At 36.1% G+C, this 27761-nt stretch overlaps 2 protein-coding genes across 9 annotated transcripts; both read right to left on the bottom strand.

Moving 5' to 3' along the window:
• Nucleotides 1–6748: 6748 nt before the first annotated feature.
• On the bottom strand, nt 6749–7816 carry LOC122048396 (ethylene-responsive transcription factor ERF034-like). Its single transcript, XM_042609966.1, has 2 exons — nt 7707–7816; nt 6749–7625 (listed from the first exon to the last, which is right to left on the bottom strand). The coding sequence occupies exons 1-2, from the start codon at nt 7814–7816 to the stop codon at nt 6749–6751; spliced, it is 987 nt and encodes a 328-aa protein (XP_042465900.1).
• Nucleotides 7817–8656: 840 nt separating this feature from the next.
• On the bottom strand, nt 8657–26897 carry LOC122046091 (myosin heavy chain, cardiac muscle isoform-like). Of its 8 annotated transcripts, none has more exons than XM_042606604.1 (12): nt 26705–26897; nt 26507–26596; nt 25840–26017; nt 24688–24888; nt 24387–24509; nt 22699–22736; nt 22505–22625; nt 16041–20837; nt 15698–15823; nt 15389–15496; nt 15154–15296; nt 8657–9092 (listed from the first exon to the last, which is right to left on the bottom strand). In XM_042606604.1, exons 3-12 carry the CDS (start codon nt 25915–25917, stop codon nt 8861–8863), a joined length of 5967 nt encoding a protein of 1988 aa, XP_042462538.1. In that variant the 5' UTR covers nt 25918–26017; nt 26507–26596; nt 26705–26897; the 3' UTR covers nt 8657–8860. The 8 variants fall into 8 exon arrangements, with proteins under 8 accessions (XP_042462538.1, XP_042462543.1, XP_042462537.1 ...); XM_042606609.1 differs by having other exon boundaries at nt 26549–26596; nt 26700–26897; XM_042606603.1 differs by having other exon boundaries at nt 26700–26897.
• Between the last annotated feature and the right edge of the window lie 864 nt (nt 26898–27761).

Here is a 27761-nt window from a genome sequence, read left to right on the forward strand (position 1 = left end):
CCAGCGTACTCTTCTGCAGCGCCTCATCCCTCGGACACACCGAGACCGTCGACTCTCTCCCGTGTTGTCCTTCTCACTAGCTGCATCTTTTGTTCGACTTCCTATGCTCCTAAGTTCCTGCACACTTAGACATAGAGGTTAAATACTAATAGGACCTAACTTGACTTAGTTGGTCACATCAAAACTACCTTAGGATACTAACAATAAGTATCCCGGATTAGTTTTGATGTGAACAACTAGGTTAAGTTAGACTCTATGTATTTGATGTCTTGTGTCTAAGTATGTAGAGACTTAGGAGCACAAGAAGTCGAGTGGAAGATGTAGTGAACGAAAAGAATGACACAAAAAGTGAGTCGACGGGCTCAATACATCCGAGGGATGAGAAGTTGCGAAAGAGTACACTGGCGAACGAGAAGGATACGCGCGCCACTTCTGAGGGACAAGAAGCCTGGAAGGAAGTCTGCTCAAGGAGAAGGCCAGAGTTGGGTTCTATTGAGCTCAACTTTGGATGACCAGAGAATCACCCAAGTGACCGAAGCAGCAATCAAACAAGTCAACACAAAGTTGACTTGTCTGGGCACCCGGACCAACTTGGGCCAGCAGAGGTGTCCTTTTAGAGATGTTGCAATGGGGATAGAATTTAGGTCCACATCAGCAACATTCCAAGTGCCCGAACCTATCCAAGCGCTCGGGCATGGATAAGAGACTTATCATGAAGTCGTTGCGAAGCGGATAAGGCACCATAGTGGAGGTGCTTGGACCTGGTCGAGGTGCTTGGAACCCACCACATCATTAATAGTTATATTTCAACCAGTGAGCTATAAATAGAACACTGGTCCTCTTAATTCAATACAACACTAGTTTACAATCTCTATACTTTCAATTCTTTCATTCTTTGTAATTTTGTATTGTTATCGTCTGTAAGAAGTTACTCCACCTTCATCGAAGGAGAACTTCTAGTGAGCTGATATTTGCCTTAGATTAACAACCTCCTCGATTGTAACTAAGTAAAAGTTCTGTGTCTCTTTTTTATTTTAACTTATGTTTAATTATTTTTTGTTCAACTAACTTGTATTCATCTTTGCTAAGAAAGAAAGCAAATGAAAGTGTTAATTTTATTGGCAGGGCTATTCAACCCCTCCTCCTCTAGTTGGCCTCATTGGGACCTACAATTGGTATAAAAATGAGGTTGCTTCAAAAGGACTAACTATCATCTAAAGCACAAATGACTAAAGCGAGCATTCATCTATCAAAATTTGAGAGAGATTTCATCAATTAGAAAAGAAAAATGGAGATATTTTTGAAACTGACTTTGATATTTTATTAACTATCAAGTATGGTTTTGGAGAACCTAGCGATCAGAACGTCGACAAAAAAGAAGAAAGACATTGAACCAAGGAGTAAGTGGACTTCGTGGCCAACGATAAAGAAGAGTTTCATCTACTCAGCATTTTGCCGCCCCAAGAAGTCAACTAGAACAAAGCCTATGATTCTACCAAAAAACTCTGAGAAAAGTTTCTGAAGTTGCATGAAGGAATCTCGGAGGCCAAGTTAGCAAAACGGGATCTGCTCCAGAATCAACTGACAAATCTCCGGATGGAAAAAGGAGAAATAGTGGATCAGCTGCACGTGAAGATCAAGGCACTGATCATCGGACTTAACAACCTCAGAGTAATAACAAATAGAGATTCAATAAGGTATGCTTTAAATGTGTTCCTGAGAACTCCCGACGGACCTCGATAAGAAACGTCTACTACATTTCGAAGGACCTCGAGTTAAATAGTTTAAAAAATTTATTTTTTACCTTTGAATTAAATGAATCTAGATGTGCAGGCATAAGAAAGGACAAGGAGCCAAACAACATCGTCGCCCTAAACACGAGAAAGGTCAGATTGGATTCTGACACATCTCTTGACGAAAATAAAAAAACTTACATGATAAGAAAATTTTCAAAGTTCTTTAAAACTAACAAATTCAACAAGTCTCAAGCTAAGAAGGTTCCACGAAATAAGAGAAGAGTACAATGTTACAACTACGATGAGGAAGGACACTAAAAAAGCTATCTAAAATTAAAAGACAAAGACAAAGGATCAAGCAAGTCAAAATAAAGGAATCTCAAAGCAACCTGAGATGAGCCATCAGAAGAGTCTGAACTAGAGAAATATGTCGAACTAGCATTATTGGTGAGTCACCAAATGGAGAGCATCAATAAAGGAGGAATAGAAGTAACCAACAAGGAAGAGAATCCAGCTTAAGATCAAATATGGTAAGTGAGTTATGTCTTCTACCTAGGGCTACAAATGAGCTGAGCTCGAGCTTGGGTCCGTTCGAGCTCGAGAAAATTAAATAGACTCGGCTTGAGCTCGAGCGGGTTTCTAAATTTGAGCTCGAGCTCGGCTCGACTATTTAATCATGGGCTCGAGCTCGGCTTGAAAATAATGAATTTAAATATGGTAAGTGAGATATGTCTTCTACCTAGGGCTGCAAATGAGCCAAGCTCAAGCTTGGGTCGAGCTTGAGAAAATTAAATAGGCTCGGCTCAAGCTCGAGCGAGTTTCTAAATTTGAGCTCGAGCTCGGTTCAACCATTTAATCATGGGCTCAAGCTCGGCTCGAAAATAATGAATTTAAATGTAAAAAAAACTATACACAAGCTGGGATTCAAACCTTCAACCTCTAACAACCTTATGAAACACTCTAGCCACAAACACCTCCTAAACTTATTACTTAATTTTAAAATAGTAATTATTTTAAATATTAAAATATTAAATTAGTTGAGCTCGAACAGGCTCGATGAGCCTTCAAGCCAGTATTAAATGGGCTCGAGATCGGCTCGAATATTAAACGAGTCAGCTTGAGCTCGGCTTGAGCTCGATCAACTCCGAGCTCGAGTCGAGCTTTGACCGAGCGGCTTGACTCATTTACACCCCTACTTCTACCTCCTAATCAGCTATATTTAGTTAATAAGTTAATCTCTAAATCTTAATGTAAGCTTAAAACTAAGAATATTAAATTTATAAAAAAAAAGACAATATGAATTTGAAATTATCTTAGCAAAAGCATGTCTACTAGAAGAACTTGATAAAATTAAAAATGAGAATGGAAAATTAAAAAAACAAATAGAATGTCTTAAAAATTCTACATATTCAAATCTTTCATAAAATTTAAATTTCAAATATTATAGTGGACTTAATTGATATATCAGGAACCATAGGGGATAAACTGTAAAAGTAGAAAGAAAATATATTCCATGAAAATTTTTGATCAATCCCGTAGATAGGAACTTATTTTGAGTTCCTAAATTATGCTTAGTCTAAATTAAATTAATATTTATGTATAGTTTAAATTTAATTTGCTTTATTAATGTTTTGTATTGAATTTTTTTTTTCAAAATAAAGACATTATCTACAACCAAATATATTTTTAAAATTTACTGTTTGTTATATTTATTTTTAAAAATTCTTCTTCCAAAAAATGAGTTTTGACAATTAAAATGTTTAGAAAATTGAGTTTTTAAAAATATAATTTTTTTTGTGATCATGAGTTATGTTTTCTGTTAGAGTAAAAAATTTTAGAATTTTTTTTTGACAATTATCTTATTTTTATGAAATTTTTATATAATTTAAAATTAAAAAATAAATCGGAGATTAATTTTGAAAACCCTGATTTTTAGAGAAATTACCTTTCCATTTTAGATAGTAAGAAAAATCGGCAAGATTTTTTAGAATTTGAAAACTATTTCCAATTTCCTGATCTAACTATTTTGGTTGACTTGGAAAAAAAATCTTTAGGATTTTTCAAAACATAAAAATAATTTTTAATTTATTTTTATCAAAATAGAGAATTAATTAATATAATTGATACCTTTTTAAAATTAATTTTGATAAAATGGTATATTATTGACAATTATATTCAAAACCCTTAGAAAAAAGTTTCAATATTTTTCTATATGTTTTTTTTTTATTTTTCCTTAATTTTTTTAATCAGGAGGAGAAAATTAGGATTAAGTTTAGGAGGGTATTGATTTAATTTTTTTTAGTTGTTATAGTTAATTGCAATTCTATCAATTTTATTATTTGGTTTAATCATAACTTAATTTGGGTTTAGTTTTGATGTGATCAATCAGGTTAAGTTAGACTCTACGTATTTAATATTTTGTGTCTAAGTGTGCAGGGATTTAAAAACACAAGAAGTCGAGTGGAAGACGTGGCAGACAAAAAGGATGGCACGGGAAGTGAGTCGACGGGCTTGGTGCATCCAAGAGACGAGAAATTACGAAAGAGTATACCGGTTGATGAGAAGGACATGCGCAGCACTTCCAAGGGACGAGAAGCCAAGAAGGAAGTTTGCTCAAGAAGAAGGCAAGAGTTGGATTCAAATGAGCTCAACTTTGAATGGTCGAAGAATCACCTAAGCGACCGGAGCAATAGCAAGATAAGTCAACACAAAGTTGACTTGTCTAAGTGCCTGAACCAAGTCTAATCTCTCAGACAAGTCAAGGCGCCCAGACCAACTTGGGCCAATAGAGGCGTCCTTTGAAAGACTAACGCGGGGATAAAATTTGGGTCCACGTCAGCAATATTCCAGATGCCCGGACCAATCCAAGTGCCTTGGCATGGACAAGAGACTTATCCCGAAGCTGTTGTGGAGTCATTGTAGAACTGTTGCGAAGCAAATAAGGCGCCACAGTGGAAGCGTCCAGACCTTATCCAAGCGCCTGAAACCCGCCACATCATCAACGGCAATATTTCGACCCGTGAAATATAAATAGAGTTCTAGTCTTCTTGATTCAATATAATACTAGTTTACAAACTATGTATTTTCAATTCTTTCATTCTTTGTAATTCTATGTTGTTATTGTCTATAAGAGACTACTCTGTCTTCATTGAAAGAGAACTTTTAGTGAGCTGGTATTTACCTTAAATTAACAACCTTTTCAGTTGTAACCAAGTAAAAGTTTTATGTCTCTTCTTTATTTTAGCTTATGTTTAATTATTTCTTGTTCAACTAACTTGTGTTCGTCTTTGTTAATAAAGAAAGCAAAAGAAAATGTTAATCTTATTGACAGGGTTATTCATCCACCCACCTTCTAGTCGGCATGCATCATCGGGACCTATACTTCTTACCCTTTCCAAATATCGAACTCCTTCTGCTGCTCGAGAAAGATGAAATTGAGCTTGTCGATCTCTGACTTCAGCAGCTCGATCCAGTTGGCCTCTACGCACTCTCAAGAACTTGCCCTTCATTTTGGGAGAGTCTCCTCTTACGGCTTCTTCAGCCTCTTTCAAGAACAGATGATTTATGAGGTGAGATGGAACTAGATAAGTCGAGGATGCTAGTGAGGCAACATGCAAGATCCTACAAGAGGTGGATTCATTATCTTAGCGGTTCTCCAGCGTCGACTCCATAGCCATAGATATGGAAGGAGGTACATGTAGATACACAGATTCTAACGTGCAAAATCCTACAAGAATCGTGACGTACCGATGCTACAATCTAAGGGCCTTAGATGCAGCCAATAAGCGAGAGACGCGTGTCTCTGTGGTTGGACCGACAGTTGCGTTGGGTGTGGAGATAAATTAGAAAATTTTGAAAAAAAATAAATATGGATTTTTTTTTTTTTTTTTTTGTTGAGGAAGTAGAAATATATTTGATGTAATTGGATTGAGTTAGCATTGTATTTTCTTACTTTTAAAAATAGATATAAAATAGGTGGAGATTATTTTCAAAAAGCTCAATAGATAACTTCTCAGTTCTAAATATCTTGTGTATTTTAAAAAATAATAATAATAATTCTGAAAATTATTTTAAATAGTTATTAAAATTGGAGAAAAATTTAAAAAAAAACTGACGGTGATTATTATGTTAAAAATCACAAAAAGACTAGTGAAGGAAAATATATTATTTAAAATAAAATCACAAAAAGATTATAGATGATCATATAATTTTTTTTCATCTATAATTATAAATACTCTATTGCACCGTGAATCTAATGGAGAAAAATTATGGAATCATGAGGCTCATCTTTCATTTATTATTAAAAGAGTGCTCTATCTTATCATGTACATTTTACTTTCAATAATTATTTTTATTTTTTTTATATTATAGCAACTGTTATACAATTTTCACAATTGTGATTTATATAATTGCTACAACTATATAATTATAATAATTATGAAACCATAACTTCTATAGTAAAATATCGACTATAATTTGTAGCTACAAATATTAATCAGTATTGACCAATTTGACCATAAATAAAATGTTTATATTGTTATAATTATGTAATTACTACACTAAAATATTATTAGTGTTGATAAGAATTAAATTGTTATTATAATATAGTATTTATCAATATTAAACTAAAATAAAATATCCATATTAAAATAGTTACGCACTATAAATATAGTATTATTAATATTGATCAGAATTAAAATATTTATATTATAATAGTTATGAAATTATAGATATTATTATTGTGTAGCAAATCATAGTTATAATTGTACTGTAATTATAAATGCGTAGCTATTACCATAACTCTAAAAGTAAGCGTTTTTAAAAAAATAATAAAAAATAAAGAATAAGTTGATTCGGACGATTCCAATAAAAAGGATCGTCCATTTTTTCTTTCACTGCTGCTAATTAAGCTGGTTAATAATAATTACCAACTTAATTAAGACGAGCAGGAAAAAAAATAAATGAACATAATGATAAAAAAGAAGTGAGCTTCTTGTCGTCTTCTTCCGCTTCTAGAAGCTCCAAAGAGTTGGGAATTCATCAAAGATCTCAATCCGATCCTCGTAGCAATCCGCCGCCGCCGCCGCCGGCGGCAGCACCGGAAAAAGCTCATCGGAGAAGAAGTCCTCGCACGCGATAGGGTAAAAATCATCGCGCACTTCCATTGACTTCTCCGGCGCCGGCTTCTCCTGGTTATCCGGCGTCGCCTCCAGGTCCTCAGCCACTGCCGCCGCCGGCCGCTCACGGCATTGGTTCCCCGCCGCCACCGGAAAAAACTCATCGGAGAAGAAGTTCTCGTAGGCGAAAGGGTAAAAATCATCGCGCACTTCCATTGACATCTCCGACGCCGGCTTCTCCTCCTCCGCCACTGCTGCCGCCGGCCGCTCACGGCATTGGTTCCCCGCCGCCACCGGATATAATTCGCACCAGAAGTCGTCGTGCTCAAAAAAGAATTCTTCGCCTACAAGCGCCGGCGAAGCCGGCGAGGTCTCTTCCATCACCGGCGGAGGCTGATTACTGGCGTGCCGTGCCGCCGCGGCTTGGATTTGCCCGTGCGACGAGGCCGCCGTCGTGAATTCTGCCGGGAGCTGGTCGGGGAAGTTGAGCCGCGCGGCGGCGCCGCGGAGGCAGAACGCGGCCGCGTCGAAGGCCCGCGCGGCCTTCTCCGGCGCGTCGTAAGAACCGAGCCATATCCTCTCCCGGCTCCGCGGGAGGCGGATCTCCGACACCCACTTCCCCCACTGCCTCTTCCTCACCCCCAAGTACCGTACCTCGCCTGAGCCGCCCCTCCTCTGTTCCTCCTCTCCCCTACTCCTCCTCCTCTGTTTCTCCGCAGCCGCCGCCGCCGCCGCTGCCGCCGTCTTGTCACTCTCGGGCTTCATTCGAGAGCTAAAAACGCAATCAAATGTTCTTAACTTCCACAGTCCCGCAGTTCAACTGTCAACTCCTCTTCCACGAAGCAGAGCAGACACAGCGGTGCGCGCGGTATTTAAAGTGCCGCTCGACCGCGTGAAAGGTGACCTCAGCGCCGACGACAGCGATCGAGACACGACGTAAGCCACGAATCGGGCGTGGACCATCTTAGTATATTATTATCACGATAATCATAGGAGATATATTTTTTTCGCTCCCCACCCCCGCTTTCTCCTGAATAACTAATGTACCCTCCGGAGACTCATGTCATATATCAGAAACGTCCTTCATCCTAAATTTTCAGTTAAAATACATCCTTTCATAATTATTAATTAATCATAAATTATAAAGTGAAAATACTTATAAACCCAAGGAGCAAAGCGAAATTTCTCCCCTTATCATAATTATTAATTTAATCCATCTAATTCAAACGTGGTGACGCTTTTTCTACACGTGTTTATAGTTTCTGTTTGACAAACTAATAATCAAATCACAATTAGACTACGCAAGAGTCTACCGTCGTCTGTTGACCACACAATCTAAACCCTTGGGCTAATGGACGACTAGTGAGCTGGGTTGATTACTGAACGGGGATGAAAATTTTAGGCCCCCACTCCCGCGTAGCGACTCGCTGACTTGTGTCCAAGTTGGACAACTCCCAGTAGAGAAGAGACGGCGGCCTTTGGTTTGCATGTTTTTATTGTTTGGTTGATAATTATTATTTATAGTAAAATAGAGAATATTTAAAAGTTATTTTATATATATATATATATATATATATATATATATATATATATATATATATATAAATAAAAATGAAATGCTCCCGAAGAAAAGAGGAGTGACTGCCTTTAAGTTTCTAGAAGCATTTTAATTAATCTATCAATAAATCTTGTGAATGTGTCCCATGGGGAATAAAAAAAATCCATGTGGATACGAGGATCTAATTGCACGTGTCATAGATACATGACACGTGTACCTAAATGAGGCATAACTCACAAGTCAACTTTAAGGAAGCTGAGCTCAAGTACTGAGTTTGATATGTTTCAAGCATGAACTCTAACTTGTTAGCAAGGTTTTTGTAATCTTGAAGAACAACAGAAAAGGAAACAAAATTGATTTCAAGATATATATTTGAGGATTTGAGTAAGATTGTGTACACCTTGTATAGATCTCTCTTAGCCTTGATCGATTACTGTTTTTGCCATGGGCTATGATCTTGTAGGTACCCGACTTTTGAGTGTCATCGACAGTTTTTGCCTCTCGCCTTCGACCTCTGCAAACTGCAGACTGAGTTGAGAGAATCGGCCGTGCATCTCTTTGAGCTCGGTTTCGACAGTGGCGTATCGAGTCTTCGACTCCAGCATCTCCTTTATCAGTTCGTTGATGTCCCTGAAGCTCTGGAGCACTGCTGCCTCATTGTTGTGCTGTTTCAGGAATGAGCTGCGCACCATTCAAAAACAGAAATGATGAGCTCTGAATGGATAATCAATCAAAAAACAAAAAAGAAATTCAATTTGCAAAGAACTCTCTTGAAAATTGGACCAACAAACAAGTAAATAAATTACTTGTCTTACACTAACAATAACAACACTACAACACCTTTTTTTTGTGGATCACTCACAATTCTAAGACAAAGAAGAAAAACAAAAAACTTTGACTCACAAATTGATACTTGATTGATGAATGAAACTAAATACAAGGTAGAGTATTTATAGTACTCTTCATACAATCTGGACCATTCAATTAAATTAAATCCTAGCCATTGAAATTCTAATTCTTATCCATGAAATAAGAAAAACACTCTTGACCACACATTTAATTTTATCTTTTACCAAGTCGTCATCTTTATCTATTAGAAAAATAAATAATTAAATAGCAAATCTTATCTATAACTCTTATCTTTTATTGGATAAGTTTTATCCTTTATTTGGGTTGGAGTTGATATTTAACACTCCCCCTTAACACCAACCCTTTGTACTATGCCGAGTTGATCACGAAACCTTTTGAATTTGCTGGCGCTCAAGCCTTTTGTGAACAAATCTGCAACTTGATCATCTGTACTGATTTGTCTCATCTCAATTTCTTCTTGGAGAACTTTTTCTCTGATAAAATGATAGTGCACTTCAACATGTTTAGTTCTTGCATGAAAGATCAGATTTTCCGCCAAACGAATTGCCGATTGATTGTCACAATATATTGGAACTGCATAATCAACTGGTTGATGTAGGTTATTTAATAGTTGAATCAACCATGTGCTTTCTTGAGCTGTCATTGCTGCTGCTCGATACTCAGCTTCAGTTCTTGATAATGATACAGTTGGTTGTCACTTGCTGCACCAAGAAATTGCTCCAGAACCAAGCTTAAATAAGTAACCAGTTGTTGACCTTCTGGTGTCATGATCTCCTGCATAGTCAGCATCACAGTAACCAACTAACTTACAGTTTCCAATTCTTTTATACACAAGACCATAATCAATTGTGCTCTTCACATATCTTAGTATTCGTCGAACTGCTTCCAAATGAGGCTTCATTGGATTTTGCATGTACCGACTTATTACACTAACTACATAAGAAATATCAGGTCGAGTTAAGGTTAAGTAGATGAGATTGCCTACCAATTTTTGATACATAGTTGTATCTTCTAAGCTTTTTCCTTCATGTGCACACATTCTGAAATTTGATTCCATAGGTGTTGAGATTGGTTTGCAGTCGAGCATTCCGAACCTTTTCAACAAGTCTTTGGAGTACTTTTGTTGACAAAGGAATATTTCTTTTTGTGTGCGGTCAATCTCTAAACCAAGAAAATGCTTGAGTTGTCCAAGTTCTTTCATTTGAAATCGGACTGATAAATTCTCTTTTGTCTGAAGAATTTCTGATCCATCATCACCGATGATGACTAAATCATCAACATATACAAGCACGATAACTAGTTTTCCTTCATTTGATTTGACAAATAGGCTAGAATCTGTAGATGATACTAAATAACCACTCTGAGTTAGAAATTCAGCAATCTTACCATACCATGCCCTAGGTGCTTGTTTCAATCCATAGAGCGCTTTCCGCAGTTTACACACATATTCAGGATGATGTTGGTTCTGAAAACCTATTGGTTGGATCATATGAATTTCTCGATCCAATTCTCCATGAAAAAAAGTATTTTTCACATCCATTTGCCACAGATTCCAATCTTTGTTGGTTGCAAGTGCAAGTAGAACTCGTACAGTTGTAAGTTTCGTCACCGGACTAAACGTTTCATCATAGTCTAGTCCGTACTGTTGAGAGAAGCCACGAGCTACCAATCGTGCCTTATACCTTTCAATTAACCCATCTGGACGACGCTTTATTTTGTAAACCCATTTGCACGAAATGGGTTTCACATCTCTTGGTTTTGGTATGAGATCCCAAGTCTGATTTTGTTGCAGTGCATCAATCTCTTGTTTCATGGCTGTCATCCACTCAGAACTTTGTGATGCTTTTTCAAACGTCTCAAGCTCTACTGCTTCTTCAACTATGGCTGCATTTGCATATTTTGGATTTGGCCTTCGTGTTCTTGTTGACCTTCGGAGTTGAGATTGTGAAGTTAATTCTTCCACTTCATTAGGCCTTTCTTCTTCATTTGGATGTTGATATATGCCGGTTTGCCAAGGACTCTGAGCCACTCTTTGTTCTGCATCATTATCATTTGGACCTCCTGATTCATCTGAACCTGATTGAAATTGAACTATATGCTCCCTCATCTTTTGTTGTACTTTATCTTCAAGGTCTTTAGATTCTGGCAAGACCTCCTTCTCTGTGGTCCACCAAGAAGATGCTTCATCAAACACTACATTTCGTGAAGTGTAACATCTTTCGCTTGTTGGATCGCAGCATTTCCACCCCTTTCTCTGGCTATCGTATCCTTCAAAGATGCATCTAATAGCTTTCTTGTCAAACTTGCTTCGTAAGTGATCAGGAACAAATACATAACATACACATCCAAATACTCGAAAGTAGCTAACTGTAGGTTTTTTGTTCCATAACTTCTCAAAGGGTGAAATAAATTCTAACCTTCGTTGAGGAAGTTTATTGATGATAAAAGCTGCAGTCCTCATTGCTTCAGCCCAAAAACGTCCAGGTACATTCTTCTCATGCAGCATACTTCGACAAATTTCTGTAAGATGTCGGTTCTTTCTTTCTGCTACACCATTCTGCTGTGGTGTGTTGGCACAAGTGTATTGATGATATACTCAACTTTCTCTCAAGTATTGAGAGAACTCTCTTGAGCTATATTCTCCTCCATTGTCTGTGCGCAAGCAACATATCTTTTTTCCCAATTCTCCTTCGACTGACTGCTTGAACTCTTTGAACATTGAGAAGGTATCAGATTTTTCTTTCATAAATAAAATCCACACATACCTTGAGAAATCATCAATGAATGTCACCATATACCGCATACCACCAATTGACGACTGCTTAACAGGCCCGAATACATCAGAGTGAACTAACTACAATGGTTCCTTTGCTTTGAAGTTTGACTCCTGATATGGTAATTGGTGTGCTTTACCATACTGACATCCTGCACATATTGTGTCTGTTCGTATGTCTAGTTGAGGAAGTCCCTTGAGCATCGACTTCTGCATCATCATGTTTAATTTGGAATAGCTAACATGACCTAGCCGCATGTGCCATATAACTGCTGTCTCACTTTTTCTTGTCTTGTCTATATATGCAGACTCTGCTGACATCACGTAGAGCGACTCTAATCGTTGACCCTCCATTGTTAGTGTTTCTGAAATTTTGAGGTTTCGATATACCTTTACATTTTCAGGACCAAATAGAACATAATGACCTGAAGATGTTAATTGGGCCACAGACAGTAAATTCTTCTTCATTCCTGGGACATGATAGACATCTTGAAGAGGCACTTGGCTAGAATTATATCGAGGCGTAATTACCGTCTTACCAACATGTGTTATTGGTAACCTTGAGTTGTCGGTTGTAACCACCATACGAGCTCCTTTGTATTGAGATAAGTTTTGCAATTTTTCTTTATCACCCGTCATATGATTTGAGCAGCCTGAATCCACGATCCAATCATTTTTGTAGTCAATTTGTTCTAGCGTTGTTGTGAGAGCCAAGTCTTTTTCCTCCGTAGCCATCAAAGCTTCAGCATCCCAATCATCTTCGCTATTCTCTTTAGAATTGGAAGTAGCAGTGTTGCTTTGAACGAACCTTTTCTTGGACCAACAATCTTTTGCCATGTGGCCCACCTTCCCACAATTGTAGCACTCGCCAGAAAATTTTTTACGATCACCATAATTCTTCGAGGCTCCCCCTGGACGAGAGCCTCCATTCCCATGATAGTTTTTTCCTTTGTCACCATCCTTTTTAGATCCACCAGTGTGCCGTTTGAAGTTGCATTTATTTTTGTTGGCGTAGAGCGCTTCTTCTTCATCTTTTAGTGAGAGTCCTCCCATTTGCTTAGCCATAACTTCTTGACCTGCAAGTAAATTTTCAAATTCAAGAAGCGATGGCTGTGTTAGCCATCCTTGTATAGCAGCAATAAATCCTCGATATTCTGGCCTCAAATCATGAATAATTATTCTTTTTATCCTTGCTTCCCCAATAGGAGCTGATGGATCTAGCTCTGAAATTTCGCGACATATCAACTTCACCTTGTGGAAGTATTGGGCAATCGTCTTGTCACATTGCGCTATTGACAATAGCTCGTTCTCCAGAAGTTGCAATCTTGTATCATTATTCTTTGAAAAAAGTGTAGCAAAGATATCCCACACTTCCTTTAGTGTTTTGGCATCTCGGATGTGCTCCAACATTTCTTCTTCAATTGTGATCTTTAAGGCAAACATTGTTTTACCTGCCTTAATCTTCCATTTTCGCAAAATGTCATTGGCGTCTTCTGCCGGCTGCGTAGCTTCACTACCACCAACAACCTCCCAAAGATCTTGACCTTGTAGGTAAGACTCCATGCATGTTGCCCACGTGTTGTAGTTTTTGTTGTTGAGCTTCTTGATACCTCCTACTACTTGAAGGTTCCCCATCACGTCGAAAAGCTTTGATTATACCAAACAAGTTTGATTAAAAAACTTGTAAAGCATAAAACTCCTAACAATCTAAGATAGCTCCACCAAGAATAATCCCTGATTAACCTGACTCTGATACCAATTGTTGAAAATTGGACCAACAAACAAGTAAATAAATTACTTGTCTTACACTAACAATAACAACACTACAACACCTTTTTTTTTGTGGATCACTCACAATTCTAAGACAAAGAAGAAAAACAAAAAACTTTGACTCGCAAATTGATACTTGATTGATGAATGAAACTAAATACAAGGTAGAGTATTTATAGTACTCTTCATACAATCTGGACCATTCAATTAAATTAAATCCTAGCCATTGAAATTCTAATTCTTATCCATGAAATGAGAAAAACACTCTTGACCACACATTTAATTTTATCTTTTACCAAGTCGTCATCTTTATCTATTAGAAAAATAAATAATTAAATAGCAAATCTTATCTATAATTCTTATCTTTTATTGGATAAGTTTTATCCTTTATTTGGGTTGGAGTTGATATTTAACAAACTCTTCCCAATTGCCTTGCAATGTTGTGACGGATCTGTCGAACTAAAGTCGACACTGAGTGCAAGGATTAATTAGACAAACTAAAAGAATGAAGTTGCATCAGAAACCAAGTTTACAGTAATGCCTTGTGTCAGATTATTTTATATTTTATAATCTTAAGTTGTTAGACAAGCATGTATGACTCCTTATGCTTGTAGACGATTTGGGTGAAACTTGCTGATGGAAGAATTCAGGAACCGTGATTATGCATTGTGACAACAAAGCAACAATTTATACTGCAAATCATTCTGTCCTTCATAAACACACCAAATATATAGAGATGGATTGTAATTTCAGCGAACAGCAGTGTGCCAAATAAGATTGTAACTCTCATACTTCAACTGAAGAACACCTTGCCAATAACTTCACTAAGCTTTTGGGAACTTGCTTGATTAAGCAATGTGACAAGGACGGGGCGTGTGATATCTATACTCTAGTATGATGTGAGCATTATGCTCATCGTTATCAAGTCATATTCGTCCCAAACATTTGGAGGCAACTATACAAATCTTCCCTCTATGCAAAGCTGTAGAGTAAGAGTGTTAGATTATTTTATTTATATTAATAAATTACTGAACTACGTACCTTTTGTTGTGTTTTGGTACAGTACATCTATCCTCTTCTCACCACTCAATATATTAAGGGAATCTATTCAATCATGGATTAACAGGGATTTGTTTTATTTCCTTGCAAATTGCATAAATTAGTAGTGAGATCAGATAGATAGCCTTACGCATGTTATATATTACCTTGTTCAACGAGTTCAATAACTCAAGTTTTGAAAAAAGAGAGAGACATTTTTACTAGGAAAGAAATTTGGCAATAGAGTGGAACAAAAAGAAAACCAATGACCAAAAGCAATTTAAAGAATACCTTTGTAAGTGGAAATCCAATTTCTTTTTTGATTGCAATGTTTCTGCAAACTCAAGTTCCAAGGCAAGTACTCTTTCCAATGCTTTGCCACTTTCCGGAAGTTCCTTGAATAAAGGATAAATGTTTCCCAGCTGCTCATTTGCCTAACCAGGTGAAGCTCCAACATTGACATATGGCCAAAAAAGAATTATACAATTATTCAGCTTGTTAGATGATCAATATAGGTCATACATACCATGTCAAGTTGTAACAAATCTCTCTCTAAAATCTGTCGGGATGGCAAAAATTGATGATCTTCTAAAGGAATTAGTGACGACAAATTTTCATTTCTTAACTTTTCCAACTGCAAAAATTCAACAAGTTAGAAGAAACCAGAGGCTTTAGACTGACGTTAACGATGCTTATCATTAAACATGAAGGGGGCCTAATTCTACATTGCCACTGCACAATGGATGCAGATTACTGTCAGGGAAATGACCGCCAACAATAAAGCATTTGCTACCATTTAGTACCTTCCAAGTTGTTATTGAATTTCATAAATTACCTCCTTTTGTAGCATGCCTATGCCAGACATCAATTTCTGCTGCTCTTTGAAGTGCTCCTCAATGTCAGCTATATCTATTATATTATCTGCAAATTTGGCTTCCTGGTCAAGTGCACCTTCACTTTCCTGGAAAAAAAAAAATCAGCATGACATATGAAAAACTAACAGAACTTTCATGAAATTTTAAGTGTCATTAAGAATTTACAAAAAAAAAACACATATTAAGCCAATGTGGAAATATAGGTGGTCAAAGAAATTTCTCTAACGTATCTGCAGAAAAGAACACAATGTACCTTAAAAGGACACTCTCGCTGAAATATATCAAAAAGAAAAATAGAGTTACCTTAGAAGCTGTTGAATTCAGAGGGAGATATGAGGGTGACCTCTCATCAACAGTTGGCAGCACAACTTCAATGTCCGCATATTTTGAAAAATTTGCAAAATTCACAATTGAAGCATCCATTTCCAAATTAGTATCTGTGTAATTTAGCAATTCTTGGAAGACTGATGAGAATTCAAAGCTACCATCTTGCATAATTTGCTCAATTGATGTTATGGCAGGGAAATCAGAATTGATTTTTCCTTCATGATTAACAGATCCATCTAAGGCCAAATTCTCGAACAACCTCTTTACCAAGTCAAGCTCAACTCTAGCATTTGTTCTTTCTTCGTTGCACTCTTTCAAGGAATCTTCAAGCTTTAGCTTTTCTTCATTGCATTTATTCAAGGATTTTTCAAGCTTTAGGCTCTCTTCCTTGCAACACTTAAGGTTCAGAACCGTGCACTCCAGTTCATCGGTTATTCTATCAAAAGCTTTGGCTAATTCTTTTCTATCAGTCAGACTTGTATCTAGCTCACACTCCAAATTTGAGATTTGCTCTGACAATTCTTCAATTTTTTTCACTAGGGAAACCTCGGTTTTCTTTCTGCTCTCAACTTCATCAAGAGCATTTTGCAATCTCAATAGCATTTCTTCTGCATACTTCTTGGAGACAAACAACTGATTTTTCAGCTCCTGGATCTGGGACTTATATTGTTCCTTAACAAGAGCAATTCTCAGCGACTCATGCGATGATCTCTGGTTCTTTTTTTCTCGAGCCTGAAGACACTCTGCCTCTGCTTTATCTTTGAGTTCCCTTAGATGGTTGGACAGGTTCTTATATTCTTCTGCTTTCAGTATCATCTCTGAGAGTTTACAACTAAGTTCATTGTGGTCCTCCTGTAAGGCTCTCAACTGATACTCACTTTCCTCAAGTGATGATATTTTTCTATGTTGTTCATCTAGTTTAGATTTCAGTACCATATTTGTAACTTCTAATGCATCCCTAGATGACCTTAAGTTGCACACTTCTTCCTCATAACAGATTACAATGTTTTTCAGCTGACAAATCTCATCTTCATATTTCTTCTTTTGGCAATCACTGTCAACTTCCAAAGTTGCAGCTCTAGCTTTCATATCTTCAAATTCTGTATTGTTTTTGTTTATGAAACTAATAAGGCTCTCTTTCTCCTGTGTAATAATATCATAATCAGATTGTAGTGACTGAAGAACAATCGATAACTTTGCATTTTCGTCTATTAACTGTGACTCTTTTTCAACAAGTATTTCAAGAGAAGCAATAAGATCTTCATTTTTTAAGGTCATCTTCTCAAGTTTTCTTTCTACTGTCTTAAGTTGTGCAAAGAAATCCTGCATCCTGTCACAGGAATGACTTCTGATAAATGTAACTTTAATTTCAGAAGCTAGTGAAGTATCAAGGAGTTCTGCCAATTGATTGCTCAACTCCATAACTTGGACTTTTAAGGATGAGTTCTCACTCTCTAAACTTCTTTGGTTTTCTTCACTCTTCATTAGTTGATGCTTATATCCAATGCTTGTTCTTTCTAAATCTAAAATCATATCTTGCAGATACCTTGCTTCAGTTTTTCCTTCATATAAAGATAACAACTCACGTTCTTTTTCCTCCAACTGAGCTGAAAAGTTTTTAACTGCATTATCAAGTTCCTCCCTTATTCTTTTCTCTGTCTGCATCTCTCTCTGAATGAGTTCCAGATTTTCTTTCAAACTGAAAATCTCATTTTCCATTTGGGTAGAGACCTCATTCATCGACTGTATAGACATCAACAAAGTCCTCTTCTCTTCCATACAATGAGTAAGACTGATCTGAGTTTTTTCAAGATCCTCCTTAATACTTGCTAGTAGAATTAGCTGGTTAACTAGATCCCTGTTCTCTTCAATAGCTTGCTGCAGTTTCATTTCTAAGGTTGTCAATTTCGATGACAAGTCTTTATTTCTCAATTCAGTTCTCTCTTCAGCATCTGAACTGATCTTAAGCTTCTCAAAGGCATTCTGTAGCTCCACTTGAAGCTTTTCAACCAGAAAATTAGACATTAATAGCTTTTCAGTTACCACATTTATATCAGATTCAAATTGCTGCTTCATATTATCATATTTTAGTTCTGTGTTGTTCTGAGAGCTCTGAAAAAATTCTCTCTCTTCCTTTAAATTTATATTCTCCTTATGTAACTCAAGTACCTTCTTTGTTGCTCCTTCCAGACTTGTAAAAACTGACAAATAGTTTCCAGATTCCAATTGATGTGATACAGAGATTCCATCCAGAACAGAACAATTTATTTGCTCATTGCAAGACATCATACAAGCATATAAATTCCCTAACTGTTCTAGAATATTTTCAAGACAAGTTTGCATTTTGTCATTTTCAGAAGACTCCTTGTCAAATTCTTCCTTCCGTAATTTGAAATCTGAATTCATTGATCTCATTTCAGTTTCAAGACATTTTTTCTGTTGAATTTCGTTGTTCAACAGATTTTTGAACTTATCCCTTTCTTCGATACATGTGTTGTACATTTTTTCATAAGCTTTAAATTCCACAAACATCTTCTCATATTCTGCAACTTTTTCACTAAGAATAGTACTTTCATAAGAGACATCTTGGAGTTTTGCTTCCAGAATCTGGTTCTTCAGTGACAGATCATCACATCTGGAGACACATTTGGCTTTATCATCCATCAATATTCTTGAATACTCAACTGCTTTATGCATCTTAAGCGCATAACTATCCTTCATCTCTGTTGTGTGTTGTAGATCTTGTGCAAGTTCAAACTCTTTTTCTTTCATTTGCTCGACACCTCCATTTACATCATGCAATGCCCCAAGTAAAACATCTGAGAAAATTTTTAAATTCACATTTAGCAAATACATTTCCAAAACTTCAGCTTCAGTATCAGCAAGAAGCACTTCGAACCTCTGAAGTGATTTCATGTGTTCTCTGTCTACTTCAGTGTATAGACTCTTCCTGTGAATGCCAAGCATAGCATCACCCACTGACAATCTAGAAGGGAATTCATCTACATGTGTCTCAGCGGATACATCAGCTGCAAGGTTGTTGTTTACCTGAGTAAAATTAGGAGCATGCTGTCTAGTTTTATATAAACCAAATCCATCTACATGTACATCTTCCTTACTTTGCCGCTGCATGAGGGGCAGTCCACTATATTCACAGGAAACAGATGTGGATATCCCATTAGGTGGAGAATTTTTGTGATTGATTTCACGAAGTTCATTGTTTGTCTGAACTCCTGAAATGTTCAACTGATAGTTTTCCTGGTTGATTCTAGTCAAAATGCCATCCTTGATGTTATATATCCTTGCCTCATCTGACCCTTCATCGTCAGAGTGCTTATCATCATCAGGAAAAGTTTGCTTTGCAAGGTTTTCATTTGTCTCATGCATAGACAACACTTGGAAAGATAGTAATTGAAGGTCCTTCTGCAAGCGCTCAACTGCTATAGAATAGTTCCAGCGAACCCTATTTAATGCAGTTTCTGAAGCAACAGCCCTTCTCTCAAGTTCTTTATTTTGAGATTCTAAGCTGTTCCTATCTTCAGAAAAAGCCATAAACTGTTCATTCATCTCTTGGTGCAATTTTTCAATCTGGTTTTGAAGAAAAGAAGTTGAGTACAGACAGGAGGAGTGTTCATTTTTGAGACTTTCCAGTTCCTTGACTGTCTGCTTCTGGCTTTCCTCCGATTCTAACATTAATGATTCATAGTAGCACTGCATCTGATCCAACTTTTTGATAAGATTTTCTTTTTCGACTGTTGAATCCTCTAGTTTTGTTAAAAGGTCAAATCTATCAACCCCTCTCAAACTTGGTGTTTCAAAATCTTTCACAAGTGAGTCATATTTATGATATGCAATACGAGAATCCAGGCAATGAACTGCACCACATAGATATGTGTTATTTTCATAAGATCTCTTGAGACCCTTTACTTGGATAATATCTTCTTTGAGGTCGCTAATGAAACATCCAAGAAGGTTGAAATCAGAACCCAGTAAATCAACATCATTTCCACGATACCCTAAACGAGTCTTATTTTGGATTTCCCGGACCTTTGCCTCAATAAGAAGTAGACTCTCGAGCCATTTGACCCGCAAATCATGGTACATGTAGTGAATTTCTGAAGCAGTAAAGTCACCCTGAGGCTTACCATCAACTAAATCATCTTCACAGTTCTTGTTAGACAAAAAGGGACTACCAGCTCTCCTGTCAAGATTTTGGAGCATAGCTTTGGAAGATTGTAAGACTTCAAGATCATCTCTGAACTGAGCACACTCTGATTTTAACAAGGACACTTCCCGACTCAATTGCTCTCCTGAAGCTAGCTCAAGTAAAATTTGTTCAGATAAGTTTTTTGTTTCTGCACCTAATTCATCTGTAATTCGCTGCAACGACCTTGCTTCCAACTTAAGCTGTAAAAATGCTGACTCTGCAACCTCCAATCTCACTTTGAATCTATTGTTCTCTCCATAAGTTGTAGTTAGATCATTATCAACAGAATAGTTTGAACTCCATCCATGTGTCCAATCCTTCCTCTCCTGTGTAGAAAGCTGACTGACACTGGCCTCATTCCCAGGTAAATCAGCAGAAGTGATACTGAAGTTATCTACTTCATGCGTGCCTTGAAGATCATTCTTTTCAGCATTTAAACTTTCCGATGTGAAAGATGAACCGTCCATCTTACCAGGTGAATCTTCGTACTCTTCATTTGATTCTCCCACTTGCTCAAGTGAAGGGAATCTCATGCTATCCTGTTTAATCCTAACTGTCAGATTAACCTATCCAAGATATGAATAATAAAACATTTAACAATTCATCAATTACAATTAGATAAATTGTTCCAATAAAAAGACAAACAAAGAAGACGAAATACAATTGTCTGAAATAATTTACCATGAGTGACAGAAATATCAACAATTATCCTGCAACGAGAACTTGCAGGATATTAAAGCAAATATAGACTTACAGAGGAAAATGGTCTCCCTGAAAAAAAAAAAATGCTTAAGTACATCAACTTCTATCATTCTCCATTTTTTGAATAATGACGGGTAAGTTTTGGCAAGCAGTCGGATAGTTGCTCAGATTTGGGTATAACCTTATTGATGAAGAACCTGATGGACCATGACTGCCATTGGTGTAAAGATAACCATGAACGTTTAGCAAAAAATCTAGGCCAACTATGTTGAGTTTAAAGATACCAAGGGTGTTCTATTGATAGTTACCAAAAATTAGGCATGCAGTTGGTTTTGAAAATCTTTAAGACCAGAAGAATCAAGTTGGCATGATCATCTAGATGTTTGAAGATGTTTTTGTCTCGTGCAAAACTTTGAGAACTAGAAAAGGATACAAGACAAAGAAGGAATCGATGCACTCAGCAGATAATGACGATTTAGATGGTGATGGTGACAAAGACAACGATTTTAGGTCCACAAACTTCACAATGTCAGCAGATTATCAGACTGGATTATAGAACTAACTAGTAAAGCAGTATTCCAGTGGTTCACTCCATACAGACTGGTCCGTACCAAAACTGGGGGCGCATCACCCATGCCAAGATAAGGCCTCTTGGATGAAACAAATTAAGATAGAAAAATCCTTATAAACATGTGAAAGATGGACCAGAAGGGTAACCAAGCCTTTCAATTGAAAAGTCACGACACTACCTTAACTTCCATACTAGCATTGAATAATGGGTTGGCGGAGTTAACACTTAAATATGAAGCATTAAGAGTCAATACACAACTAGAAGTTGGTACGTGCATGAGATGGCTGTTGAACCTCATGATGAATTTATTTGCAAAGGAAATTTTGCTACAGTTGTAACCTATACATATCAGTCACACGAAAACCAATGTACAGTGAAATGTAGAACTGATAACAAAATGCAGTCGTCAAGGAAGTTTCTCGAGGGAAAACAAGTTATAGATAAATAGGGAAAAAATGTTATTTGCAAAAACTTGGCATGCAATGTGTGCAGGATGTGTACCAGTTTGACTTTAACTATCAATTTAGTACATGAATTGCTAAAGATGGCAACAACCAGTATTAGCTTAATAGATCTAAGAGCAGGTTTTAAAGATAATTGAATGAATGGTATCTCTTTTCCTTTGAATAGATAGAGTACAACAAGGCTGCTCAACAAGACAGCTTATAGTATATATGTATTAAGATATTCCAAGATGCATTTTTTTACATACTGTTGAAAGACTGAATAAATATGTAACATATACTACTTACTGGCCCGTAAAAACACATAAACAATTAGATGCATATTACTGACTGTAGTTTGCAACTCTATATATACTGATAATGACTGAAATTTCTAGTTGATGTCTCAGAAAAAGTAGCCAGTGCATGAATCTTGCAGAATTCCTCCAAATCATGACATCAATGTGAGAAATGGAAGGCAGCCAACAACAATACTACTTAAAATACAATACTCAACCTTTTCTGCTACTTCATTAATTATCTCTGACGATGCAGCTTCAGTGTCAACAGGATAATTTTTATTGCCAGATGCCATCTGAATCCCCCTCACACTCAGCTCCCTTTGCTGCTCAAATTCTCTAAATAGCAATGCAACAAGTGAGAGGAGTTATAAATGCTACAAAAGAGAAAACAGTTCTCATTAAGTTGCACCTGAAGCCAGTTTTGGACGTAAGAAGTTGAACCGTGATCTGGAACATACCCAAAAAGACAAAAAGATACAAGAAACATTAAAATGTGGGAAAATAAAATAAAAATAAACAAATCTAATGAAAACAACAAACTAGGATGACCGAATAGCCTAGGATTGGCTATATGGAGAAGTAAATATCTTATTTTATTTTTGTAGTGTATTATAACGTACTATTTTCTTTGAGGAGAAACCCATTTCACAATAAAGGTGACTTTGATCCCAAATTCATCAAGGTCCTTACCAACTACATTAGCTGGCAGTCTGACAACTTCAATATTATGAGTTTTTGGGTCTTCCTCGCCCCTTGACCCTAAATGCTTAATTAATCTCACTAAATACCATCCATTGGTCCTTTCTTGAACACTGTACCATTTTTCTTCATTTTATACTCCAAGATGATAGATGTAATCCTTGTGTGCTGAAAATGTTCTTTATTAAATTCCTTTTATCAACACTATAAATCCACTGAACATCCTTATATCATCTGTTGTACATAGCTCCACAAAAATTTGTCAACTTCAATAGCGCCTTTTTAATTCTTCTAGAACAGCGTATCTAAAATACCTAAAATATTTACTAAATTTCTCCATTGATTTTAACCTAGTATTAGATTTCCCCCTTGCTTCTATTTAGTTCTTAACCTAAAGCCTATAGTTTTTCTCTGATATTGTCTTGATAATTCATTAGCATTTATCTGAATATAAGCATTTAATTGGTTGAGTATGCATTAATACATTTTGCAGCAAAATTGTCGTGGTAAATGAAAAAGTGTATATTAGAATGGCCTCTGTCATCCCCTCGTAGTATTCCATGCATCTCTGTAAACATATTTCCTGATACCTTTCAATGCTTATTTATACTTTCATTTTTGTGCCAGTTATGATGGTATTGCTGATTTAGTACTCTGCAGAAAATATATGAACTTGGCTAAAAATTGCATCAACTCTTGCTACTGATCTCAGAATAGTATTCAAATGTTCTGGTTTGATATTTAAAGTAAAATCAGCTCAAGAAAAAAAATTCCTTTGTGTCTAATCATGGTACTCATGTATGATTATCTTGCTTATATGCAATTTAGTAAAACTTTCCTTTCCCCAAACTCTATAGTGTCAAAGACTTAAACCAATTAATACTGAAAATATCACCAAGAGAATGCACACTTTTTGCCCTTCTAAAAACTTCTAGCTCTTGCATAAATGGCTAGTTTACTTCCATAATATTGCAAAGCAGATGATACTATAAATTTGTCTAACAATGATAATCTAAGTTTATACTTCTTACCTCCATCAGATTCAGCATGTCGAAAAGTTATAATCCCTAAAGCTTGAATATTCTTCCTCCGAGAATCAACAAAGAATCCAGTATGCGTCATATAAGCTATCAAAAATATTCTAAATTGGGAAGATTTACTTTAAATAAATGGACAACACATGTCCAAAGTGTGAAAGACCATTGCTAGATATCATCTTCTGGACTATCAATTTAACATTTTTCTGGGAAGTGCTGGTTCACAATGATTTCAAGAGTACACTCATTTTTGGCTTAAATTTGATAATAAAAACACACCAGATAGTACAGAATCAAATATGTGCAAGAATTTTTTTCTTAAAAAAAAAACATGTTGAAAAATTAAATATAAAACACTCACATGTAAAATTGTTCCAAAATCACAATTAGTAAGAGGCAATGAAACAGATGAAGGTTTCAGTGCATCTGCAAATTCTGCTAGATTGATATTAACTTCTCCAAGGAAACTTGACCTGGAAGACCCCTGAGAAATACATTCCAGAAAGCAAATGAATAAAGCACAGCTGCATACCTCATATTGCATGTAGCAGTTGAAAAAGTAAGTGATCAAGTAATAGTACCATCCAGAGGCAAGCGTGTCTAATTTTGTGATTCTAGCAGCTAAAAAAAGTGAAAAATAAAAATAAAAAAGAATTACATACCATAGTGACCAGAAGCTTGTACAGCTTCTCATCATAAGTTTTTGTCTTTGCATGCTGGAGAAGTCTTGTAGTTTCATAGATTGGATCTGGCCACTTGCAGATCCCATTTCTGACACTAACTTTATTTGTTTTAGCGGTTGCTTTGCCTGTGTCGATGGGGATAAAAGATATGACCAACTTATCCCACCCTTGTTGTGGAATCTGAAACAAACACAGGTAATTCTCTTAAATCTTAAGTTTCTCAAAAAAGGAGATGTCTATTATGTTACCTGAACATGCTCATTATAATTGCTTCATATGTTATAAAACTGTCAAGAGTGAGTATATTGCTATAAATGTCAGCACTAATATCTGGTGAAAAAGAATATAACTTGTTAGCCTTAGAATGTATTTGGTTTTCAATCATTAGATATTCTACAACTGACATCAAACTAAAATGGAAAGCGGTTTCAATACAATGAGTTGAAGAATATTTACATAATATAATGATTTAGTGAGGTTGCAAAGCCTATTGTAAATAAATTGACCACAATTTCTCTAGAAAGTTAGATACACTGAAACAATGAATAATGTTTTCTGTTATATTCATTCTCCTTAGATTTGATCATAAGGTAAAAAATTCCTTTGGAGTTGGAAGAGAGAGGAGGATCAGGTAAAGATCTTAAATGTTGTATGGTGTCATTACATACCATTGCAACACCTGATTACATGGAAAGAAAATGGTTATCGTAGCTGTTTCTTTTACCAGGATGAAGCTCCAACAGGAATTCTAGTAGCATATTAATGATGCAGAAACCAGCAAGAATTGTGCTAACACTTATAGAAAATTAATAATGTGGTTGTACATCACCTTAGTCTGCGATATTGCGAGGAGCGTTACTATATAAAGCTTTTAGGAAGCAAATCTCCTTAAGCAAAGAATCAACAAAAGAAAAATGAATGCAAAACAGGATAAAGATAAAGTATCATCATATGAAAATAAGCATATGCAAAAGTGTGAAATCAAAGAGCTGACAAAGTTCAGACTAAAAAAATGATAAAGTTTCATGCAACCAGCTAGTTAATTCACTGAAAGAAACAATAAAAGAAAACCACGGGGAAGACAGAGCGTTGGTGAAGAATATTAAAGTAATTCCAGCTTTGGTCACATACTTGTGTTGCATCAAACTGTAGGCGGAAGACAACTTTCACTTTTGTCTTTTCAATCTTCCACTTAGGAATCCTTGACATTGTTCCTGAATCAGCTAAATATCAGGTGAAAAAAATTACCTTTCTTCTTCTAGTAAATTTCCCATTTGAATTAATGCTTCTGAGACCATGAACTGCATCCCTTTTAGGCAAACATTAATGCAGTAAGAAAAAGCTCATCCTCTTTTTATTGAACAGTACACGAATATAATTTGAAAATTGAACAAAATTACGAGGTGGATCTAACTGAACAGTCAGAATACAACTCTTACAAGAGAGGTGTGTAAGAAAATATAACAGTTAGCACGAATCAGCAACAACCCAAAGAAACCCAGACTAACATGTAGAGAACCACTGTATATGCTTTCCAAATGATACATTTTCATATCCAACGACTCCAATCTCGGAGTGATCCAGTGATTATCAATATATCCGCGTGAAATTGAAATAAAAACGATAAAGATACTCCGAAGGCAATCGAGCAAGATTTCAACTGGGGAAAAAGATCTCCATAAATAAATAAATAAACTTTTCACCGGCAAAGCACAAAATGCGCGCCTTTGAAACACAAGTACGCCAAAATAATTCAATAATTAAGAAACACGACCCGGAGACCGGCCAATTAACTCACCCCAAAGAGGTAAAGAAGTCTATCAACAGGTCAAAACCCAACCTTTTTCCTGGAACAGACCCAGCTGCTTCAGATTTGTCCAACATAAACCTAAGCTTCGAGAAAACACAGGCATAAACAGAGCAAGGAAATGGAAGAATACGCGCGTACGCAGGGACAGACAGAAAGGGAACAAAGAGCAAGACGCCTGCACCTAACTCTGGATCTGGTGCTTGGCGAGCAAGCGAGGGCAGAGGAGACTGTCGGTGAAGATACTCCGAGGCCGATGGCGCAATGATGCTTCCGGAAATGGGCGATTGGGGAATTCCGTGGGATCGCAATGCAGTTATGCAGCTCGATCGATTAGGGCTCGATCGAGCTCACCGAATCCCAGTGTGTGAGAGAGAGAGCGACGAGGTTTATATAAAGAAAGGGACGTCGCGCCAAATCCTGGATGGTGTCTTTTTGACGATTAAGAATATTAATAATATTAAATACTTAAAAAAGAAAATTTTTCATTCCGCCTCCTACAATAGTACAATTTATATTTTGTTTTAAAATACTTTTTAAATTTTAAAATCATAATATTCTAAAAAAAATGCCCTTTTATTTTATTAAAAAAACTAGAAATTTTTTAGAAAAAATATTGAAAGGGCTTACATCATTTACAAAATAATCAGATAGGTACTCCAATTTCTATTAAACTCAAATGGACACCCTAATTAATTCGAATTGTCAAAAATATTCTTATATTATTTGATCACAACTTATAAAAACTATCAACTAGCTTTTATAATAGTGATTTTATATCATTTTAATTTTATTTTTCTGAATGATAATCGAATTAAAACAATATTTCAACGGACAAAACAACCGATAGAGACTCTATAATACTCATTATATTTCAAATAAATATTAGCATTTAACTTCTACATATCATAATATTAGCATTTAACTTCTACATATCATAAAAGTTAGCATGTAACTTCTATAATATATAAAAGTTAGTGGCTAATTTCTACCATAGTAATTTTATATCATTTTAATTTTACTTCTCAAAGTGATAATCGAGTTAAAATAGCATTTCAATGAGTAAAATAACTGATGAGAACTTTATAACACTAATTATTTCAAATGAATATTAACCTATCAATAAATTATATGCTAGCTTTTACAAGGTATAAAAATTTCATACTAGTTTTTATATGATCGAGGGATCCGATAATGTAAGAGTATTTGGGACCGTTCAAATTAAATAAGGTGTTCATTTAACTTT

This window comes from Zingiber officinale, chromosome 2B (assembly GCF_018446385.1).
Source record: "Zingiber officinale cultivar Zhangliang chromosome 2B, Zo_v1.1, whole genome shotgun sequence".
In the NCBI taxonomy this organism is placed as follows: Eukaryota; Viridiplantae; Streptophyta; class Magnoliopsida; order Zingiberales; family Zingiberaceae; genus Zingiber; species Zingiber officinale.

Bases quoted from the DNA above. Each gene is read 5' to 3' on its own strand.
- LOC122048396 (XM_042609966.1), bottom strand. From the start codon at position 7,816: ATGGTCCACGCCCGATTCGTGGCTTACGTCGTGTCTCGATCGCTGTCG. The intron at 7,626-7,706 runs GTCTGCTCTGCT...TTGCGTTTTTAG, and splicing joins AATACCGCGCGCACCGCTGT to CTCTCGAATGAAGCCCGAGA.
- LOC122046091 (XM_042606604.1), bottom strand. From the start codon at position 25,917: ATGTCAAGGATTCCTAAGTGGAAGATTGAAAAGACAAAAGTGAAAGTT. The intron at 24,889-25,839 runs GTATGTGACCAA...TGTTTGTTTCAG, and splicing joins TACAGTTTGATGCAACACAA to ATTCCACAACAAGGGTGGGA. The intron at 22,626-22,698 runs GTGCAACTTAAT...ATTGCTATTTAG, and splicing joins ACGTCCAAAACTGGCTTCAG to AGAATTTGAGCAGCAAAGGG.